The sequence below is a fragment of the Ictalurus furcatus genome, chromosome 13 (genome assembly GCF_023375685.1).
Source record: "Ictalurus furcatus strain D&B chromosome 13, Billie_1.0, whole genome shotgun sequence".
In the NCBI taxonomy this organism is placed as follows: Eukaryota; Metazoa; Chordata; class Actinopteri; order Siluriformes; family Ictaluridae; genus Ictalurus; species Ictalurus furcatus.
This window is the reverse complement of record NC_071267.1, coordinates 13,772,255-13,794,008: the sequence shown is the minus strand read 5'-3', so window position 1 is coordinate 13,794,008 and position 21,754 is coordinate 13,772,255. Positions and strand designations below refer to the sequence as shown.

Here is a 21,754-nt window from a genome sequence, read left to right as displayed (position 1 = left end):
TAAAAAATAGTAAGTTGTCTTAAAATTATATTTGTGGGGAAAGTGATTCACATATCGCCTTCGGCATTGCCAAAACTGGTGTTGTGACCTTCAGCACTGAGAGTCATTCATGTGAATGACTGCGGATGTGTGTTGTCCCTGTAACACAAATGAAGTACTTTGGTCCCACCTGCCAAGCCATTCCTCCCTGCTGATGTCTTTGACGGGGGAAAAAACCATGAGGAACCCCATCAGTGTACGTAATGTTCAGTGTATGTAATGTTCAATGCAGTGAGAACCTCTGAGTGGCACAGGAGATTATTTAATACCTTATTTTATTTAACGTTATGTATCATACATTGGACTACTAAGCTATCTAGCTGATTGGCAGGTTAGCTAGTTTGCTAGAAAGTCTTACATGTTTCATCAATGAACAAGACCCATACTTTCACAGAAGGAGTCCAACAAAGTTTACTTGCTTCTGTTTAGGAAAATGTCCAAAAGATGCCAGATAGTAGTTGAGGTTCTTGGTGAAGTGTCTGAGGCTGAGACTAATGTATAGTTGTATAATGACTAAGGTATAGAGATTAATGTATAGACTAATGTATAGTAAACTACTCCAATGGCCTTGTTGCAGTGCTGGCTAGTTTATTTAATGGCAAACTAATATGAGGAAGACATGCGCCCCCTTATGTTAGCTCTCTAAAATTCACATAACAAATATTTTAATAGGATGTTTGCAAGATGAGAGATTGCACTTCCACTGTACAAGTTTATGGCAGGGCACATCTTGATTGTTACGATTTAAGATTTGTTCTGTGTTTTTAATAGCAGTTTTAAAGTCAAAACCTACATTTCTGTATAAATCTACATAGCAAATATGTATACCAATGATATACACAATCTTAAATGCTCAAAGTATCAATATAACATGGTCTAAAACTCTTTTTTTGTTTAGTGTATTTTCTTTGACCCATGTTTGCCTGCATATTGATATAATGTCTTCTCAGCACTGTTGTATCATGCCAGATAATGCAGCTTCAGTCATATTTTATAAGCATAAATTTTATAACAAATTCATCATTTTAACACATTTATACACAATGTATCACCTAAGAAAAGCCAGATTCATCCCTTTTTTTTTTTTTTTTTTTTTTTTTTTTTTTTTTTTTTTTTTTTTTAAATCTGTGTCTCTTTACAGCTATCCCCCACTGACAAGAGCCTAGAGTTTGACCGAGACTTTCGCATTCGCCACTATGCTGGTGACGTGGTGTAAGTACACATGCAGAAAGCTTAGATGCTTCATCCTCCTGTGTTCTCCATAGTTACAGATGCTGGAATTAGTCAGTAGAGTGCTGTTGGTAACTAAATACTGCTATAAATATACTGAAGAAAAGTCTTGCTGTGGGATGGAAGGTGTTATTTAACTAATATATGACGGAAACATTATACAGACAGGTCACAAATGAAAGGAAAATCAATATGCGCTTTCATAGATTCTACAAGTCACTGTAATTAACTCCAGTTCTTAAAAAAACCTCACTTGGACCATACTGTTCTTTCTAATTTTCGCCTATCTCTAACTTATCGTTCATTTCCAAAATATTGGAAAGTACAGTTGCCTCCCAGCTCTAATCATTCCTTGCTCAAAATAATCTCTTTGACCCCTTTCAATCTGGTTTTCATCCTCTCCATAGTACTGAAACTGCCCTCATAAGGGTTGTTAATGACCTGTTACTCTCTAGTGACTCTGGTTCTCTTTCTGTTCTTCTATTACTTGATCTTAGATCTGCTTTTGATACTGTCTGTCATGACTTACTTCTTTCCTGCCTCTGGGATATTGGTGTCATGGGTGCTGCTCTTTCCTGGCTTACTTCATATCTTGTGGATAGACAGTTTTACTTTTCCATGCAGGACTGTCAGTCGCCTACTGTACCGCTGAAATTAGTTGTCCCTCAGGGATCTGTTCTTGGACCTCCTACTATTAATTTTATATATATATATATATATATATATATATATATATATATATATATATATATATATATATATATATATATATATATATACACACACACACACACACACACACACACACACACACATATATATATACTGCCTTTGGGTCAAATTATTCACCATCATGGTTTCAGTTATCACTGTTATGCTACTGACATTCAAATCTATACAGCTTGTAGATCTGCTCCCACTCTCCAGACCGACCGGTCCATTATCAGCATGTGTAAATGAACTAAAAGGATGGCTTAACTCCAGCTTTTTAAAACCGAGCATGGACAAAACTGAGATCATTATTATTTGAACACTAACACTTAAATATCCTTTATGGCCTTACTTGTGACACTGATTGTACTCTCATTAAACCATCTAGTACTGTAAAAAATTTAGACATCAAATTTGATCCCTCCCTCACCTTTGAAGCTCATATAAACTCCGTTTCTAAAATTGGATTTTAGATTCTTTTACCTTCGTCACATGGCTCGCCTCTATCCCTTCATTATCCTCAAAGACTCTGAAACACTGGTTCATGCATTTATGTTCTCACGGCTTGAATATTTATTGCAATGCACTCCTCATTGGTTTACCTGCTAATTCTATTGCTAGGTTGCAGTATATTCAAAACTCTGCTGCTAGACTTCTTACACATACTAAGCTCTTAGCTCAAATTATCTTGGTGCTCTGCTTCTCCCCTACAACACGACCTGCTCGCTCAGATCCTCTGGGTCTGGACTCCTCTCTGTCCCTAGATCTCGTCTCTCCACTATGGGTGGCAGGTCTTTCAGTGTTGTAGCACCCAAGATCTAGTGAAAGTGAACGAAATAGAGCACTCTGTCAGTCAGCGGCATGATGCTGTTTTCCTCTCAGGAGCCTGACAACACTTAATATAGCACATACATTAGAAGTCTGAGCTTGAGTGGCAAATAAATTGGCCACCCACCTCCTGTCATTTTCTCAACTTAGGGTTCACATACTTCTATGATGTTTTAAGTCTTTCCATGAAACAAGGACATTTAAAAAGCACACCTTCTCTGTATATGTTTATAGAATTTGTTAACTGATGTCTCACTGTGTTCTAAAACTTCCATATCAGCTACTCAGTGGTGGGTTTCATCGACAAGAACAAGGACACCCTTTTTCAGGACTTCAAGAGGCTCTTGTACAACAGGTCAATATTATCACCAGCATGCTTGCTTATTCATGCCCAAAATCACTGCTTTGCTTTCATTTAACCGTTATGACTTGTGTTGCAGCTCGAACCCTGTTCTGAAGGCCATGTGGCCTGAGGGTAAGTTGAGCATCACCGAAGTCACCAAGCGTCCCCTCACAGCAGCCACACTCTTCAAGAACTCAATGATCTCACTGGTGGAGAACTTGGCCTCTAAGGTCAGAATTTAGACAATGTTTGTACCTGCTTGCTTGTTAAGGAAGTGAACACATGAACACTAATGTACTGTTTATCACCCCTCTGATGATGTGTACAGGAACCGTACTATGTGCGCTGCATCAAACCTAATGACGTGAAGTCCCCCCTGCTGTTTGAGTATGAACGCTGTAAGCACCAGGTAGAATACTTGGGTCTGCTGGAGAATGTCCGTGTGCGCCGTGCCGGCTTTGCGAACCGTCAAACGTACCCTCGCTTCTTACAGAGGTAAGCATCCTCTGCGGACCCTATCAATTTATTTATGGCTAAATGCAAAGCATGGTGAAGAGATGATGATGATGATGATGATAGTTTGGGATGGCTTTTGTGATGCAGTGAGTCCAACTTGTATTAGGAAGTTCTACAGGAAGTCAGTGCATCTCTGATTTTATACTCAGAAGAAATAGGGTTGGTCATGCAATATGAAAATCATAGCAGTGTGGCTTAGGACTCAAACAGAAGCGATTCCATTTTTAATAGTCTAATGACCTCAAGCGTGACAACACAAATTACACACAAATTAAGTAGATGAGGTTCTCACTGTAAATCCTTATAACACTTGTACCAGAGCTCTAAAGAGCTGATCAGATTCAGTTTGACACTCCTGTTGCATAAAGACTCTATTAGTAACTCTAATTGAGAGAGATATTTTACTGTCACTCCCCCAAATCTGTGTATCCAAACTAAAAGAAGGCCCTGAACATGCATGAATTATAATCTCTTACTTAGTGAGGCATGGCCTAATGGCACTGTAGGAATTATTTCAAAGAAACCTATCCCACATTATTTTCAATCACATACAGTGTATTCTGATTGTGTCCTCCTTTTATTTTACTATGAATTACCAGTATGTTGTTTTCCTCATCAGTGTGCAATAATACAGATCGAAAAATGTAATAAGCTGAGTAAATTTCATCCATCCATCCACCCATTTTCCATACCGGTTATCCTACACAGGGTCACGGGGAGCCTGGAGCATATCGCAAGGAACTGAGGGCAAGAGGTGGGGGACACCCTGGACAGGGCACACACATTTATGCACCCATTCCCATACTACGGACAATTTAGACAATTTAGACATCTTACAACGTATGTCTTTGGACTGTGGGAGGAAACCGGAATGCCCAGAGGAAACCCCTGAAGTACGGGGAGGGCGGAGGTGGGATTCGAACCCTCAACCCTGGAGATGTGAGGCAAACATGCTAACCATTAAGCCACAATGCCCCCATTAAATTTCACTTACACAAGTATTCAGACCTATTACTCAGTTCATTGTCGAAGCACCCTTGACAATGGATTGGTTTCTGCTTGCTTGGCAAGCTGGATTTGAGAATTTTCTTTCATCCCTCTCTGCAGAATGTCTCAATGCCTTTAAGGTTGCTTGGGAAATGTCGTTGTTACTCTATTGTCTGGCCTCTCACAAAACATTGTCAGATTCAGGTCGAGGCTTTCGCTGAGCCGCTCAATAAAAACATTCACAGACTTCACATTCACAAGTCACTGCTGTATTTTGCTGACTGTGTTTTGGATCATTGTCATGTTTGAATGGTGAATCTTCACCTCAAACTGAGGTCCTGAGTGCCGTTACACCCCTAAAAATGGCTAAAGTTGAAAATAGAATAGCTTTGTTCCCCACAACACAAAACAAAAAGACACCATGAAGATTGTATTTATACCTTGTCATGGTAAAAGAAAATCAGTGCTTATCTGACGACAATAATTTGTTCAGTTCACTTTTTCACTGCTATCCCTTTCCACTGTCCTGTCAGGTATAAGATGATCTCTGAGTTCACATGGCCGAACCATGACCTGCCCTCAGATCAGGAGGCAGTAAAACGTCTGCTTCAAGGGTGTGGCTTTGAGCATGATGTGGCCTATGGCAAGACCAAGGTGTTCATCCGTACACCACGCACCATCTTCAGCCTGGAGGAGCAAAGAGCCAACATGGTGCAGAGGATCGTCCTCTTTCTGCAGAAGGTGAGAACATTATCTGATCAGGATTGTTGAATTGTTGACAAAGTTGAATGCATGCTGCTGCTTGCATACGCATAGTTAAAAGTATAACCCTGGCCTAAGGAAAAGGAACAGAGATCTAAACAGAAATGTAAACAGAAGCCGAAAACAAAGATTCCTTGTATGACAATACTGCACATCACTGCAGACATCAAAGTGTGGAATCTGCACTCTGGCTATATTTGAGATTGATTGTATGACCTTTGTATTGACATAGCCATGCGCTGGCTCACAAAAATAGATATTGGCTTGACACCGCTGTGTTTTTCCTTAGCCCCTGAGATAAAGTCCCATCTTCAGGGATGATGCTACTTTATTAAGCATGCTGTTCACTTCAGGCAATGGCTGTCTCACCAGAGTGCAATATCAGTGCTTGAGCTGAGTGACGGGCACCTAGGTGCTAAACACACACAATCACACACAACGCGCATTGCAATCTTCATGTGGATTAGTGTGCATGCTTCTTGCTATGTCTCCTTGTCTCTGTTGTCAGTGTTATATCATCTGGCCTTTTATCAGCACCTAGCAGACTGAAATGCTTTATGTCAAGAGTACCCGTGTTGAGAGATTTGGCAGAATCTGTGCCACGGCTCTCGTCCCCTCAACGAGCTCACTGACAAAAATTTTGAGACTCTCAGAATGGCTTCCATTTTTTAGAAATAGATTTTCCGCTTCTGATTAAGGATCAGCCCCAGGATGTGTATATCTCTGATCTATTCTCAGGCCTACAACCAAGCAAAAGAGCTCTGAGCTAAAAGAGACGTGATTTGCATACACATCCGCCTCACTCTGACCTTCAGTCCGTCTCAATTCACTGCTCCTTCACTGCTTATTTCACGCTACCATTCTAAACCTCCCTGAGCTGTTCCTCTTCTGTTCTGCTTCTAATGCTCAAAGTCTAAAAAAAGCTAATACCCCTCACATATGACTTTTGAAAAACAAACAAACAAAAAAAAAACATGTAAAGCAAAACGGATTAGCAGCTACTAAATACAAACATTCTCTGCATTATTCATGAACCTTTTTGTCCTTCAAATGATTTTTTTTAAAATATGTTTATGCCTGAAGATAAAGGCGTTTATTTATCTGAAGATAAATAAAGCTTTGCTTGTTTATGCTAGTCTTTTAATTAACCTCTGTGCTACAATTTTTGTTACAATGTCAAAGGTTTATGAATTAAAATATCACAAATATGCCGTTTACTGTAAATGGCTATATTACAGGATTACTCGTAGAATGTAAAAGCTCTAAGCAGCATGATTGATGTGACTGGCTACTCTTGAGCTGTTTCCTGTTCATTTGAATTCCTGTGATGGATTTTTCTGACATATATGATGTATCCAAATTTATCCCAACAAGCCTCTTCAAATATCTGACAGTCACCTGGGATTTACTTTTCCTAATCCTTCCGTTTTTAACTTGTCATATAAATCTGTAGTCTTTTATTCAAAGAAGCATTCCTGCATAAAACTACCATTTAATATATTTCTGTGTTGGATAGTATTCAGTAGTGCACTATTGTCTCTTGTAACCGCTGCTTAAAGGCTGTCCAGCTCTCGAAGTCCTAATTGCTGGAGTAAAGACTAATTTTTGAGTTTATGATTTTGCATTGTTGTCATGTTTGTGTTCATTTTTTGTTCCAGCAGTACAATACTCAACATACATTATACAAATATGTCCTCATTTTGGGAACAGTTCTATACACTGTTGGTTAGTATGAAGGATTTATCCAGGGTTGTTTGGATGGTTAAGGGTTCTTAGTGTTCTACTCAGAATCCTCTCTGATAGGAAAACACTCTATAATTATATTATTGTTCAATATAGAACCAAGGGTTTACCCAGTTGGGTAAGTGTACCACTTTTAGAGCTAATATTAGTGATATAGCTCCGTTATCCCTACAGAAAAAAACATCAGTGAAATTCTAATGGTTTCCACTATAGATACCATTACAAACAATCAGCTAACCATTAAAACTATTTACCATTATTATTATTACCATGCCACCAATAGAAGGCAACAAATTACCTGTAGAGACCCACAGGGAGCGTTACAGTTTCCATTAAAACCATTTACAAATTCTATGAGGGTTTCTATTGGGGTTTTTTTCAGCAGGGATAACCTGGACTAATGTTCATGAAACTTTTTTTCTTGGACAAAAACAACAATTTCATACCTGGTATGTAAATATCAAGTGGTACATGCTAATGGTGGCTTTCAGCTGTGGGAACATCTGTTAATAGCTCAGAATAAAAGGACACTGAGAGAGGTCACCAAAAGAGATTACCAAATAAGACACACTGTGACTTTTATCAATACTCCACACAGTAGAATTGCCTTAAGTTGCAGAGTTAAACTGACTTAAGTTAGCTAGCACATGTTACTGTTTATAGCGTCTGCTAAGTGTACAAGTTAGATTGCTATCCATGTAGCTAGTAGGGATGTAATGATACACAAAATTCAAATTCAATATAATGCAGTATGGTGGTGTATTGATATGATGCATTTCTGATACAGCAAATGTGCTGATGTGTTTGCTTTCCATTTTCAATTGATTAAAATATTCAACATAGTAAAAGTACAATAACTGAAACTTAATAATTATCATGTTGGCATGATCCAGTTTAGACTCTTAGCTGTATATAACAAAACAAAAGCCTATGTAATAAAAGTAAAGCATAGCTAATTAAGCATTAGCGCTCTAGCCAAGCTTTAACTGGTGCTACTCAAAGACTCGGTCCATGTCTGAAGTGCAAGGCTTTTGTTTGTTTGTTTGTTTGTTTATTTATTTATTTATTTATTTAATATTGTGCTGTTAGCTAGTTGTACTGTAAAGTGTGTGTAGCATTAGATGTGTTTTAGAATCCTGTGTTCTCCACTACTGAGAAGCATTCTATATTTGCCGCTTTGAATGCACCTGTGCATAAGTTTGATGCTTTTATGTTTGCGTCTTGTCAAAGCAACTGACTCTTTCTGTTCCTCCATGCTGCTGACCATCTCCAGAGCTAATATACTAATAATCAAAATGAAAAACAGCATGATTAGGAGAAGCCTGTTGTTTGTTTTTTTTAAAATTTTATTTATATGTATCCACTTAGTGACATCATACGCATGCGTGGACTTCAGTTTCATTGTTATGCTGATGGCATACCACCAGCTCTGATAAGCCATCTTTTTTCTGATTCACTCACTGCATGTATTAGGGACATCAAACACTGGATGTCCCTGAACTTTTTCAAACTGGATGATGATAAAACTGAAATATTGTTTATTGGTTCAACTACTTCAGTCAAAAGTAGTTAAATCTTCTTCCTCTGCCTGTAATATTGGTGTTTTTATGTGTTTTTATATGGTGTATTTATATCAACTCTATAGTTGTAAAAGTCTTTTTACCACCTTCATAATATTGTGCTTCTTCGATCCTCTCTGACTCTGACTGATGCTGAAATCTTAGTTCATGCCCTAATCAATTCACGTCTGGATTATTTTAATGCCCTATTTATTGGCTTGCCCAAAAAATACATTTCAAGATTACAGTATGTTCAAAATTTAGATGCAAGTGTTCTCACCTCCACCTGGCGCTCTGTTCATATCACTTCTGCATGATCTCCACTGGCTACCTGTGGCATTACGTATTCAATTTAAGTTACTACTTCTAACATTCAAAGCACTAAATGGTCTTGCCCCTCCCTACTTGTCTGACTTACTTCATCCATACTGCCCTACTCGGTCCCTTAAATCATCAGAACTTGGCCATTTGTCCATATCTAGATTTCGGCTGTCTACTGCAGGTGGAAGGTCATTTTGTGTTGCTGCTCTGAAACCATTGAACTCACTACCTCTTACTCTATGTAACATCACTTCCCTGCCTATATTCAAGACCCAGCTAAAGACATATCTGTTTGAAATATTTTTTTAAAATTTCCCCCCAATTTATTACATTTGTTTTGTATGTATTTAATATATACTATGTAAAGCGACCTTGAGCTTTGGAAAGGCGCTATATAAATAAAACCTTCTTCTTCTTCTTCAACTTGAGATAAAGAGTGAAGCACTTTTTCAGAGGAAGGTTTATAATAATAGAAGCAGTATTTTATGATGAATTGCCTGCTTTATTATGCAGTCTGTTGAATGTATCATTCGATATGCAGACGTATCGAATTTAGAGCCTTGTATCAAAATATACAATACAATACACCATACTGTTACACCCCTAAAAGCTAGGTCAATGAAGTAACGTTATTGATTCTTAAATGTGTCCTTTATTTAAAAAAAAAAAAAAATATTATTATTATTCTTTTTTACTCTTGAGCACGTTTGCTGTGTATGACTCCAATTTCAAAGTCTAGGCCATGACTATGAGAGAAATATAAAAATGCATTGACCACAATCAATGAATGTGCTTAATAGACCATTCAGTAAGCTCTTCTCAAGGTCTGCTGCATAACTCACTGAGAGATGAAAATGGTTTTTATTCATTATTTTGAATGGAATCTGTTGAGGCTATTGGTACGTTGTTCAGTGTCAGTAGTTAATCGACGTCTCATGACTTGGAAGAATTTTGTTTGACCGGTAGTTCTATGTGAAATATCTTTTCTATAGCAGCAAACATTGGCTTTCATAGTGCTAAGGATGTTGAATGTTTTGTCCTGTCATAAGACACGATGAAGAAAATGAAGAATTCTTAGTAAAATGTGATTGGTGGTAACGATTTAATGTTTGTCAAATATACAAGTCGACTGATTTGAATTAGGCATATGACTAATTACTCATTATGTGTCAGAAGAGAGAGAGAGTAGTGTTTAGTGCATGTGGAGGCAGTGACAGTTGCGTCAGTGGCCATGCTGTTGCAGTAATGACAGCCCCCCTACACACACACACACACACACACACACACACACACACAAATAAACCCACTCCAGAAGCCTGTTAGAGGTCACAGGAAAAAAAAAAAACACGGCAACTTCACAGTTGCATGCAGCTCAGCCCTGCATTATTGATTTATGAAAAACATTACTCTCTCACTCCTACTCTTCCCTCACTCGTCCCGAGTCTCTGGTGATTAGCGGTTAGGATCTGTTGTGCCTGTGTTGAATCATGTCACACTATCTAAGTGTGATGCTATCAGGCCAGTGTTCTTGCAGCAAGTGTGTTGTGGAGAACCGCAGATATTCCCCAGGAGGTTTTCCACATGTAGGAATTGTGTGCTGGAATTTGACTCCTGATTGTTGGGGGAGGTTTTGCTGCACTGCGTGCCTGTCCGGCTGATTAATGATAAGCCAGCACGCATTTTCTCAGTCATCTGTAACTGCCTGGTGACACCTGAAGGCAAAAGGCATGCATCGGAATAGCATATATATATATTAAGAATTGCAGTTCTGTCATGACTCAAGAAAGAGGAATTTGCAGTGATTGATTGTAAATCTGGTATTTTGTGAAGTGGTATTGATTCCAGTGAATGCAACCCAGTGTCTGACAAAAGGCTAACTAGCTATTAACATGTCTCTTCAGCCAATGAGTCCATTAAAAACCACATCAGAGCTAGTTAGCATAGCAATCTGTCACACTTTATTGCAGTGAGACTTCCGCAGCCGGGCTGTAAATTTGGAGCATAAAAGCACAGGCAGGCGATGCAGCAACGTGTTGAAGTAGTTAACACACCAATCCAACTGGCTTATAGTAGGGGAGGGGGAACCAGGGGCTGCTCCTGGCCTAATTTACCCACATTCCCCTGGGTACGGCCCGTCTGGCTGCACTCCTGTTTAAATGTCTCCTGCATCGTCAACATAGACTCATTGGTCACACAATGAATATCTGGCTAGAAACTTTCAATTTAAAGTGACAGGAGGCATCTTGGTGTAATGGTTCAAAACAGGAAATATTATGACAGGAGTGTCAGGATCAGATGTGATGTAGCGTGACTGTGTCGCCGGTTTAAATTGTACTGTGTGGAGCAATGACTCACACCGATCTCTGATGGGGGAGAGACGCACATACAATGGGGCATAGAGAGAATGGTTGCAGTTTTCTCTGCAATCTCTATCAGCCTATTTAATCTTATTATGGATCTTGTAGAAGGCTCATAAAAATGGGAGTTACAATAGCGCTCACTGTAACTAACACACAGAAAGAATAGAAGAATAATCATTCTTAATAAGGCTATCTAACTGCTAAGAAAACATACACTGCTGTTTTAAATAGAAGTGAGTCAGAGTCAGTGCTGATCGCAGGATTGGATTGTTCAACCGTTCCTAATTATTTCCATTTATTTTTTGTCAATAGTAAATCTGTGACCATATCCGGCTGTCAGTGCAGAATGTAAACATAGTAGGCTATGTTGTTCTGCTTGGGCTGACGTGGCTTGCTGTTTCTTTGACCTGCATCATGACTCACAGACAACACTTTCCACACATGTCCATTGGCTGCATGTTAATAATTAGACTAATTACTCTTGCTGTCCCAGCATGCAGCAGATTGGAGTGACTGTTTTTCCCTGGAAAATGGTTCCCCCTATTGGAAATCAAAACGTCATTGGTTGATTCCACTAACCAAATGTTGACCTTTTGTTCCAAACCAAAACTTAACAATGAAATTAGGCTATTACTGCAATACTTATAGGTTTATACAACAAAAATGCTAATTCTTTGAAATAAATTTTTTTAAAAATCACGAGTTTTAGATTTGTAGCCGACCCAATTTTGACCCATGTTGGGAGGATATGCAAAATGATGTGTAGATTCTGTTATTCGTGTAGATTAAATGTTTCTCTTTCAATTAGATGTAGAGTCTGTTCAATGTTTTAACTCTAATTGCAAATTCTGATTGTTGTCTACTATTTTGGAAGGTAAAATCCTTTTTATTCCAGTAATCATCACTAATACCTGCTCATATTTTGGTATATTGGTAAAGCATTATTCTTTATATATGTATGTAGCACTTTTTTCCACATCTTGAGTCTGAAATCTTAAAGGTTTACATTTAAATCACTGCAGTATATTAATGTTGATGGCACAGTTCACAATTACACTGAACAAAACCATTCATGGATCAACGTATTTAAATTAAGGGCAGAATTTCCACTTGAGTAAAATATGCAAGTTCAAGAAAAAGTAAATAGTGGCACGTTTTAAATAGAAACACATAGATTACAAACCTAATTTACTGTACTGACATAGATATTATATCAATATGTAAATGTTGCTTTATAACTTAAGTGGAAATTTTGAACCACAAATGATTTTCTTCAGTGTAGTAATAGATTAAGCATGAGTCAGACTACATAAGTACATTTGTTGTAGTGATAGTCCATAAATCAGACTAAACAAGTACATTTAGAAAAACACCCATAGGACACTTTTGTAATGGTTTCTTGAATACTCTTGCAGTGCAGTGTTTGGCATGGGCTTTAGTGCTTTAGGAAGTCAGCAGAATGATCGCATTAATGTGGTGTGAGGTTCAGCTAATGCCTTTAAAAACAAAATCTAGCAAACCTTTTTGTCATTGGATAATTTTAGGCACTTGTTTCTTTGATTCCATTTATTACTTAATTATTATTTGTATTGAAATGCTTTTGAAAATGAGTTTTGGCTTTGAACAACAATATACATGAGCAAGAACTACATAAGCACTTAAATCCAGTCATGGTCACATTACAAACAAGGATAAATGTGTTTAGCTGCTTGACTCAATATTTGATGACTTGCTTCGTTAAAAATGGGAAGAAAAGGAAATCTAGTCCCAGTCCCGGACTGGGGCATTTCTGGAGCAGATTTTGATGCAAGGTTAATTAATGATTATCCAGATATGAATATTTACTTTTCATGCAGTGTAAGAAATGAGTAAAAGTGCCAATATGTCTTTATTTATACAAACATTTATTCAAGCACATATTAGCTGCACCGAGTGAGTGAGTGAGTCGTTGTGGACAGAAGGGAGCAGGCACTATCGTTACTGAGAGCTGAGCAGCTTAAACAGCTCCCTGGAGATCCATTACCCTGTATTGTTAATACTTAAAGTCGAGGGCTAGAGCACTTTGGCCATCACAGATCACCATTTGTTTTTTTCAATCTGCATATGTACGTGTTGTTTTATTTTCGCCTACTGTCATTACCTTTGTAATGATTTTAATTAGTAATGGTTATTTATAATAATCTGTAATTGTGTCTGTTTTCTGTTCCTTTCCATCATTTCCTCTCGTTTTCTTAAAGGTATGGCGCGGCACCATTGCTAGAATACGTTACCGTCGCATGCGGGCTGCACTCATCATTTTGCGCGCATACCAGCGTTACAAGGTCAAGTCCTATATCCGAGAGGTGCACCGGCGCTTCCAAAACGTACGCAGCATGAAGGATCACGGCAAGCACGTGAAGTGGCCCACACCTCCCAAAGTACTGCGCAGGTTTGAGGAAGCGCTAAGAAACATCTACAACAGGTCAGAGCCATAGTAAACACTAAAACTCATTATCTCTAATCCTCAATTCCTTGCTGTATTACACTCACATAGATGCACACGCTTTAGGACCTGAATGGGAATCGGTGCCCTGCTGTAACGTAGGAGTCGATTATGACTCTAGCTCACCGTTAAGTCCTACTCTAGAGCAGTAATAATTAACAGCATGTTTATCTATGACGCATGTTTCCTTTGTAGAGATCTGGCGTGGTAATAACTTGACTCATACAGTGTGGCATGTGATGTCATATGTTAGCCTCCACACTCACCCAGTCATTAGCGTTCAAGGAAACTGACCTCAGGCTTGTTTCTCTTACATTTCTGTGTGTAGATCCATAGATCTGAATTCTCCACCCACAGCCACACTCATATCTGTATCTACACCCACATTACTCTACACCTTTTTTTATGGGTGTGAATCTCCCTCCTCCAAGCATTTCAGCGATTTGCGTATATGAAAGATTTCGCTCATCTTGGTCCATGAAGGATGTGTTGATAAGTTAAAGTGACTGTGCTTGTGTGGTATTTGGTTTCCAAAGCACATAACACACCTGATTTAATGTATGACAGGATCTAAAGGCTTTATATTTGCTTATAGGACAAATATAAATAATATAACCGTAGATGTGAATTTATTTCCAAAGACATAGTGTTGAAATGGGGGGGAAGCATGTATTGATAAGACTTTCAGCAAGAAGTTTTTATTTAAAACATTGTAAAAGCAGCCAAAAAGTGATCAGCATGTGTGTGTTCCAAGATGGTACAAAGCTGTCATCTGGCTTTAGCTTTGATCTAACACTTTTCGATCATGGCATAATTCCATATGGGTTATTTTATTCTTAATGTTTTCAGTATTATTATATAATGTGGAAAAAAAATACAGGTGTAAAATTAATAAAGTAAAAATGTGGAAAATAGTACATGAATAACATGAATAACACATACAGTAGAGTGGTGTTTTAAGATATGATGATGCTGTATTCCTTTCATTTTTATTCATTATGCTTTTGGGTTGTCCATCTCTGTGTCTGTCTGAGATTCTCGTTGGTGTGATACCTGTAGAACAAGTAGTTAAATGTTATTGGATTTATATGGAATTCTCTTCATAATGAGCACATGAACTGATTAGATTAGTAACTGGTACAAACAGGTTCAAGGTAACCACAAGGTCAAATGCCTGCAATAGTTTTTCTTTGATAGCTTCCTTCCTGTTTATATTTTGAGGCATTTACATTCATTACCAAAAGGATTGGACTTGTTGGTAGACGAGGCATCCCTGTGAACACTGTTTGGCATCAAGTTCTACTTGTTTTTTTTCCAACTGTTTTATTTTAGTGCAATATTTTATACATAGCACTGGAGTCAAAAGTATCTACACCCCTACAGTTAACCCTTGGTGAATCTTCCCCTGGATAACAGCACTGAGCCTCTTCCTGTAATGTCTAACAGTGTTGAGTGATCTTGGGCCATAACTCTTTTTATCTTCTGTTGAAAGCCTTTTAGGTTTCCCTGTAATTTTGTGTGGAATTGTCGTGTGAGCAATATTATATTTGGTCAATGACAAATAGTTTCTGAAAGTTTGAGTATAAATGGCTGAGCTTGTTTTGACTATGAACGATCGGTTTCCTTTTATTTTACATATTCTTTAGGGGGTGTCAGTAATATTGCTGTTTGTTTTGGAGAGAGTATACTATTATATAAAATATATATGAGAATGATTTCTCTTAGGCGAAAGGAAGTTCTCCAGAAGGTTACTGGGAAACTTATTTTTCTCCTGAGGGACACTAATAATTCTGTACTGTAAGTCTGTTTGAGTAAAATGTTTTATTTTTCTTTTCTTTGTGTATGTGGTGAAGGTGGTGGGCCTGGACCCTAATTAAAAACCTGTCTCCAGAAGAGATGTTGCAGGTTAGGGCTAAAGTGGCCACGCTGGAGTGCCTGAAGGGTCAAAGGGCAGACCTCGGCCTGCAGAGAGCCTGGGAGGGCAATTACCTGGTCAGTGTTACATTTATATGCAGTTGATGAAGCAATTTAAAAACAAAGAACAACACTTAAATTGAACAACGAATGAATGTTATTTCCACTGGTCTATACTGTGTGTGTTGATGCTCAGAAGCGGGACAGTCCTGAGTCAGCATCTTCCTTCACCTTGGTGTCCAGTGACCTGCAGAGGAAAGATAAATTCATGAGAGTTCTCTTCTCCTGCAACGTTCGCAAGGTACAACACACCTTTTACTTCATGTACTTATATTTGTACTTGATGTCTTTCCTCCATTCTGATATATTTTTCGATTAATGTTAATTCTGCTTCTGTAGATCAACCGCTTCAATAAGGCAGAGAACCGGGCGCTGCTAATCACTGATCGTCACCTCTACAAGATGGACCCACTGAAACAGTACAAGCCCATGAAGAGCATCCCACTGTACAATGTACATATCTACTACCAGTCTCTTTTCTTTTATTGCAAACGTAATCCAGATATCTATATCTACACACACACTACACATGTAATTAATCCCTTTCTCAGATGATTTGATACACATACTGATGCTTAGCATACACAAATGATACAGGTAAATAAGTAATGATTCAATACACTTCAATTCATTAGTAATCCGATATGATTCATTTTAGTTCCAATACAATTTATTTCAGGCCCAATCCGACATGATTCAGTTGAGTTAAATTGATTGATTGATTTATTGATTGATCTTTATTGTCATTGTCAAAAAAACAATCAGATTTTCAGATTTCTGTCCGATTAAATAGTGTCCCACCCCAGACATTATAAAAAATCCATGGTACTAGCGGTCAAGTACGGCTTAGCAGTGGCTTTGAGGTGAGCTAAATGCTATTGGCTATTTTAAAAGGGGTGGAGCCACTCAATGTCCCACCCTGACTTCCAGTTTCAGTAGAAATTACATAAACACATCGGATAATGCTGCGCGTTTCAAGGCACTTCACAAGGACTTTAACATAAGTTCCGAACAGTTTCCTGGGCATTCCACAACATTAAACCTAAACTGATCATCTTATAACCACTGTATAAACCAACCAGAACTGTATCAGTGTTTAATCTTTTTCCTTAATATTTCGAACCAGGTCTTGTGATCTTTTGTAGACTCCTGATTTATTTATATTTTCAGATTTGATTGTCTTTTTTTTGCATCTCTACCTGCTGTGCGTCAGTTTTTGTCTCATTTTACAAGGAAGAACATTTTTGAAAAAAGGTTTTTTTTAGACCATGCCTTACATGTTTAGCATAACATTGCTCAGCTTTGTGCGTTATTAAATTGTCCATCATGCTTCACGCAGTGCTCAGGTTGAGCCCTTCACCTGTCTTGCGGATTAGCTGTCACTAAACAGGCTTAAACCTGGAAGCTTGACCTCCACACAGCAGCATTTACGCAATCATTCAGCACCAGACAGTGTGGATTCCTGAGTTATAGCCAGTGAGAAATAGGGATAGCTGTAACCTGCAGTTCTAATCCATCTGTAGTGTGTGGCGTGGCTGTCTCAGAGCTGCAGTGGGCTCGAGGCCATATTTCTAGCAGAGCTCTATAATACTGGGTTGACAGTAAAGGAGGGGGGTTGGTTCCTGTTCTTAGCACAAAGTATGTCTACAGGCTGTGTATTCGACCTTCTATCCTGTAGAAAAGCCTTACAAAAATATCCATCAGACCTGGATCCATATCTGAGTGAAAAAAAACTGCATAATTGCACATGCATTTTTACATTAAATGCATTTAATAAAAAAATCAGTAAATAATCAAGAGAGTGAAATTCGAGTTGATTGTATTACAATGGAGAAATTAATCACTGTATTTAGCAGAATGATATGTACATATGGCTGCTGTTTAATAATTGAAGATTAGTCAGAGGAGATTATCTCTTAATGGTTCCTGAAAAGGGAAAAGCGTCTGCCCCAACTAGCCCTTGTCTGACCCCATATTTATTTATCGCTCCACTGAGGAATGGCACTCAGTGCAATGATGCCATCACGGTACCAGTGTTTTAGGATGATTTATGGTGATTTGTGATGCCAAAGGATTCTGCATACCAGAGTTCGCATTATATTATAAAACGTAAAATGGAAAAAGCAGATTAAAACAAAGATTCAAACAATCTTGACTGGAGTCCATGCATTGCCCCTCACCCTCCAACATTCTACCCTGTTCCTCGCCATCCATTTTCCTCTCTGCTGTTGTCATGCCAACATCCCAGGAGATGGGGTTGTCATGACAACAGAGTGGGAAGAGAAATCAGCTGACGTCTGGTAGCGTTAAGGCATGTGCACAGATTTGTCTCCTCTGTGTTTTCCTTCTGCTCTTTCTTCGAGTCGTCTATTTGTCTTTTCTCTCCCCTTTTGTTTGACGTATTAGTTTATTATAGCTTCTGCTAAGCTCTCAATTATTTTTATTCCCTACTTTATTGGATGCTTAATTTGGAAAGATCATAAACATCAACTGATGCTGCTAACTGTATTTATAAATCGAGGTCGTTTTTAGAAATAATACTGATTCTGGAAAAAGATTATGGTCAAACAAGAGGAGGTGAGCTGAAAATGAGTCGATAGATATAGGATCTTAGGATAATACATTTCTCTCTCTCTCCTGGCTCTCTCTCTCTCTCTCTCTCTCTCACACACACACACACAGTGGAAGAGAGTCAATTGTTATGTAACACTTTTTCTCAAGAATGGACGAGGGAGGGAGAGTGAGGTTGTTGATCCCTACTGCCATTACTGCAATGGTTATTACTGGCAGTACAGGACAAGAATAGTCTAGGCTGCCCAGCAGTCCTTTCCGCTCCTCACTTCCCCATAGCATTCACCATCCAATATATATATACCACATCCAATCGTGACTAAATCCTTTAATGATGAATCCAGTGTGCCCACAACAGCTGTCTTCTTTCTACATACAGTACATGAACATCTTTTTTTTCAGGAATAACAAACCATGCGTATCGACCGCTCTGTTTGATATCATTTAATGGTATCGTCTCAGTTGAAAGAGAGGATAAATCGTGTTCAGAGTGTGCTGTGGTGTTCCTGCTTGCTTACTCATAATGATTTTGATCCATTGCAGTGTCCATTAGGCTGTTATCCAACCTGTGATTATTTTCTGCTCTCCCGGCCTCACGCTAATTTCAAGAGACACAGTCAGAAAAAGAATAACATGAACAATGCTAAAGACTTCACCTAGAACCAAACACCAGCCTAGCTTCATCTCTCACTGCCCCTCATCTCAAAATTTGTATTTGAGTGTCATGTTGTACCGTTTCTGCACACAACACTTTCAAGTTCTGTGATGCAAGATTGTGTATGGCAAGACTGCACTATTTGTTGTAGTTACTGAATAATTTATGGAAGTTACTGTGTAATAATGTGCCTTCAGATAAATAACCGAGTAAAAATGTGAGATTTTAAGGCATAAATGGAACTCTCTAACTATGGCATCTGTAGCTCATGAACTATTACCAAGAGCAAGAATTTTGCCACATTGACATGTCCTGAGACATGAACGGAAAACCATTCTTTGAAGCTCTATTATAATGAAAGTCTAAAAGCATCAATAATTTATGTGAAACAAAAGGTTTTTGCAGAACATTTTCGTGGATATTTCAGTCTTGTGATATATATCCAGTGTTGGAAAGTGAATAAATACAATAAAAATAAATAAGTTAAGGCATTCTCACATGTCCATCTTAAATTCTTATTTAACGATAAGTGTACATGCAAACAGTGTTAAGTGCAGAATTTTTCTGATATATTTGCATCTTTTAATATCTAATTACTGGCCACTGTAAATGAGGTTTTCTGTTCTTTTCTCAGTACAGGTTAGTAATGTCAAAATTGTCGTCTGTGGTAATCACCCATAAGCTACATATGCGGTGGACTAACATTAGGTTGAAAAATCCCTGGACGGTTCTTTTGTTCTCGGGTCTTGTGTTTGTCCCTTATGAGTGTGACTCCAGAATGCTGGGCCTGCACTTCCACATTCAGGGAAAACAACAGCAGAGCTCATTAGACTGTGGTCTGTTTTCACCCTCCCTCTCACCATGCTCTTGTTTTCCCAGGTGACGGGCGTGAGTGTGTCCCCAGGGAAGGACCAGCTGGTGGTCTTCCACACCAAGGACAACCGGGACCTGATCGTGTGCCTGCAGGGCATGGTGCCAGTGGGCGAGAGCCGCATCGGCGAACTGGTTGGCATCCTGCTCAGCCATTTCAAAAGGTACCAGCTCAGGCAAAACCAGTGCACACTGGCACACATATCAGCCCGTCAGCCTCTTCACACGGCCATGACCTCCTCACACCCATATTCTCACTCTTTTGCAGCACACTGAAGGGAATCATGATACATGTGGCTCACAGAGACACACTAGAAATACTACTAATGGCACGGTGTTTCTTGAGACAGTGATTATAGTAGAGTTCAGCTGAGGCAGTGTGAGGGGGAGTGTGACGTATGAATTGTTGTTTTTTTTGGCAAGCTAGACAATCAGGGATGTAACAGCATATGAATACAATATTTGGAAATAAATTTTTTTAGACAGCTTGCCAGAAATCTGGTTGTGATTAGAGGTGTGCATCAGACTGGGATCCTGGGAATGCAAGAAAAGTAACACTTTCATGTAAATGAGAAATCAGATATGAAACTTGCAGGACAAAGAACAAGTATATTTATTAATGTGAACATGAGTTCTGCATGATGCATTTACAGGGTTCATTCATTCATTCATTCATGCTTTCTGCCTGCTCAACGTTGCAGTGGTTAAATTAGGCTACTAGATTGTTTGTATTTCTGAAAATATGTCCTGTAATAATTGCGTAAGCAAGATTAAAAACTAATATCGTTCCCAGCTGCTGTTGAGACCAAATATGAACCTGAGTGAGATTGAGGATCTGTCAGAGCCAAAATTCACACATCATGCTGATAGACCACCTCTGTGTTGTGTGGTATGGTTCATATTTAATTTTTGAAAAATCATTCTGGTTAGGCCACACTTTAATCTTTGTGTTTAAATCTGAATACAGATATGAATATTTTGAGCATTAAATATAGATTGTGATACACATGTGGGCATGTTTTTATATGTTTATTTGTTCCAAATGTCCCCACAAGAATAGGAATATCTGAAAGTTTTGAACTTGTGAGAGTATTTGGCTGGTCCCCACAAGGATAACTGCTTATCTACAAAAACTGAAAGAGCCCAAACATTTCATTTACCTTAACCTCAACAGGTTAAGGTAATGTTTAGGTGTAGTTTTATCTGTTGGCATAGCATTAATCAGTTATATCAGTGGAAGGTCCTCACAAGGATAGTAAGACAAATGTATGTGCATGTATGTGCGCATGTGTGTGTGCAGTGATACCAGCTAACAGGATATTTTAGGACAGCGAGATTAAGAAGGTTAAAAAGCTGCATAAATGCACTCAAACAAACAGATATTTACCCCACTAGTGTAATGTGTGCGCTCATTGTCCTTCACGTCACCACAACTAATATTGCTGCACTTTGTGTGAACATAAAGATTAACCAGATGAACTTAGAATCACCTAAGAAGTTTTATCTACACTGTGTGGTCCTATGGTGACAGTTCATTATACACACGACAGGGCGCAGCTGACAAATGTACATATATGTTTGGTGAACCTGATAAAATGGTGTGGCTAAGTAGTTAAGGCTCTGTTGTACTCGGATCACAAGCCCCATTCCACCAAGCACCTACTGTTGCTGCTGGTCCTAGAGCAAGGACCTTAACCCTGTCTACTCCATTCCTCTGTATCATGGATAACCCTGCCTGCTGACCTCACCTTAAACACAGTCTGGTATATCTGAACATGAGAATTTACACTGTAATGTATTTGT

The 21,754-nt window shown here is 38.6% G+C and overlaps 1 protein-coding gene across 1 annotated transcript in view; it reads left to right on the top strand.

The window, feature by feature from the left end:
- The window catches only part of myo1d (myosin 1D), a 73,515-nt gene that overhangs the window by 31,266 nt on the left and 20,495 nt on the right, over nt 1-21,754 (top strand). Inside the window, exons 12-21 of the mRNA XM_053639837.1 lie at nt 1,181-1,251; nt 3,089-3,163; nt 3,249-3,381; nt 3,480-3,646; nt 5,188-5,395; nt 13,637-13,860; nt 15,735-15,873; nt 15,992-16,096; nt 16,195-16,308; nt 19,961-20,115. Coding sequence (XP_053495812.1) covers nt 1,181-1,251; nt 3,089-3,163; nt 3,249-3,381; nt 3,480-3,646; nt 5,188-5,395; nt 13,637-13,860; nt 15,735-15,873; nt 15,992-16,096; nt 16,195-16,308; nt 19,961-20,115 — 1,391 coding nt within the window. The remainder of the gene's footprint in view (nt 1-1,180; nt 1,252-3,088; nt 3,164-3,248; nt 3,382-3,479; nt 3,647-5,187; nt 5,396-13,636; nt 13,861-15,734; nt 15,874-15,991; nt 16,097-16,194; nt 16,309-19,960; nt 20,116-21,754) is intronic.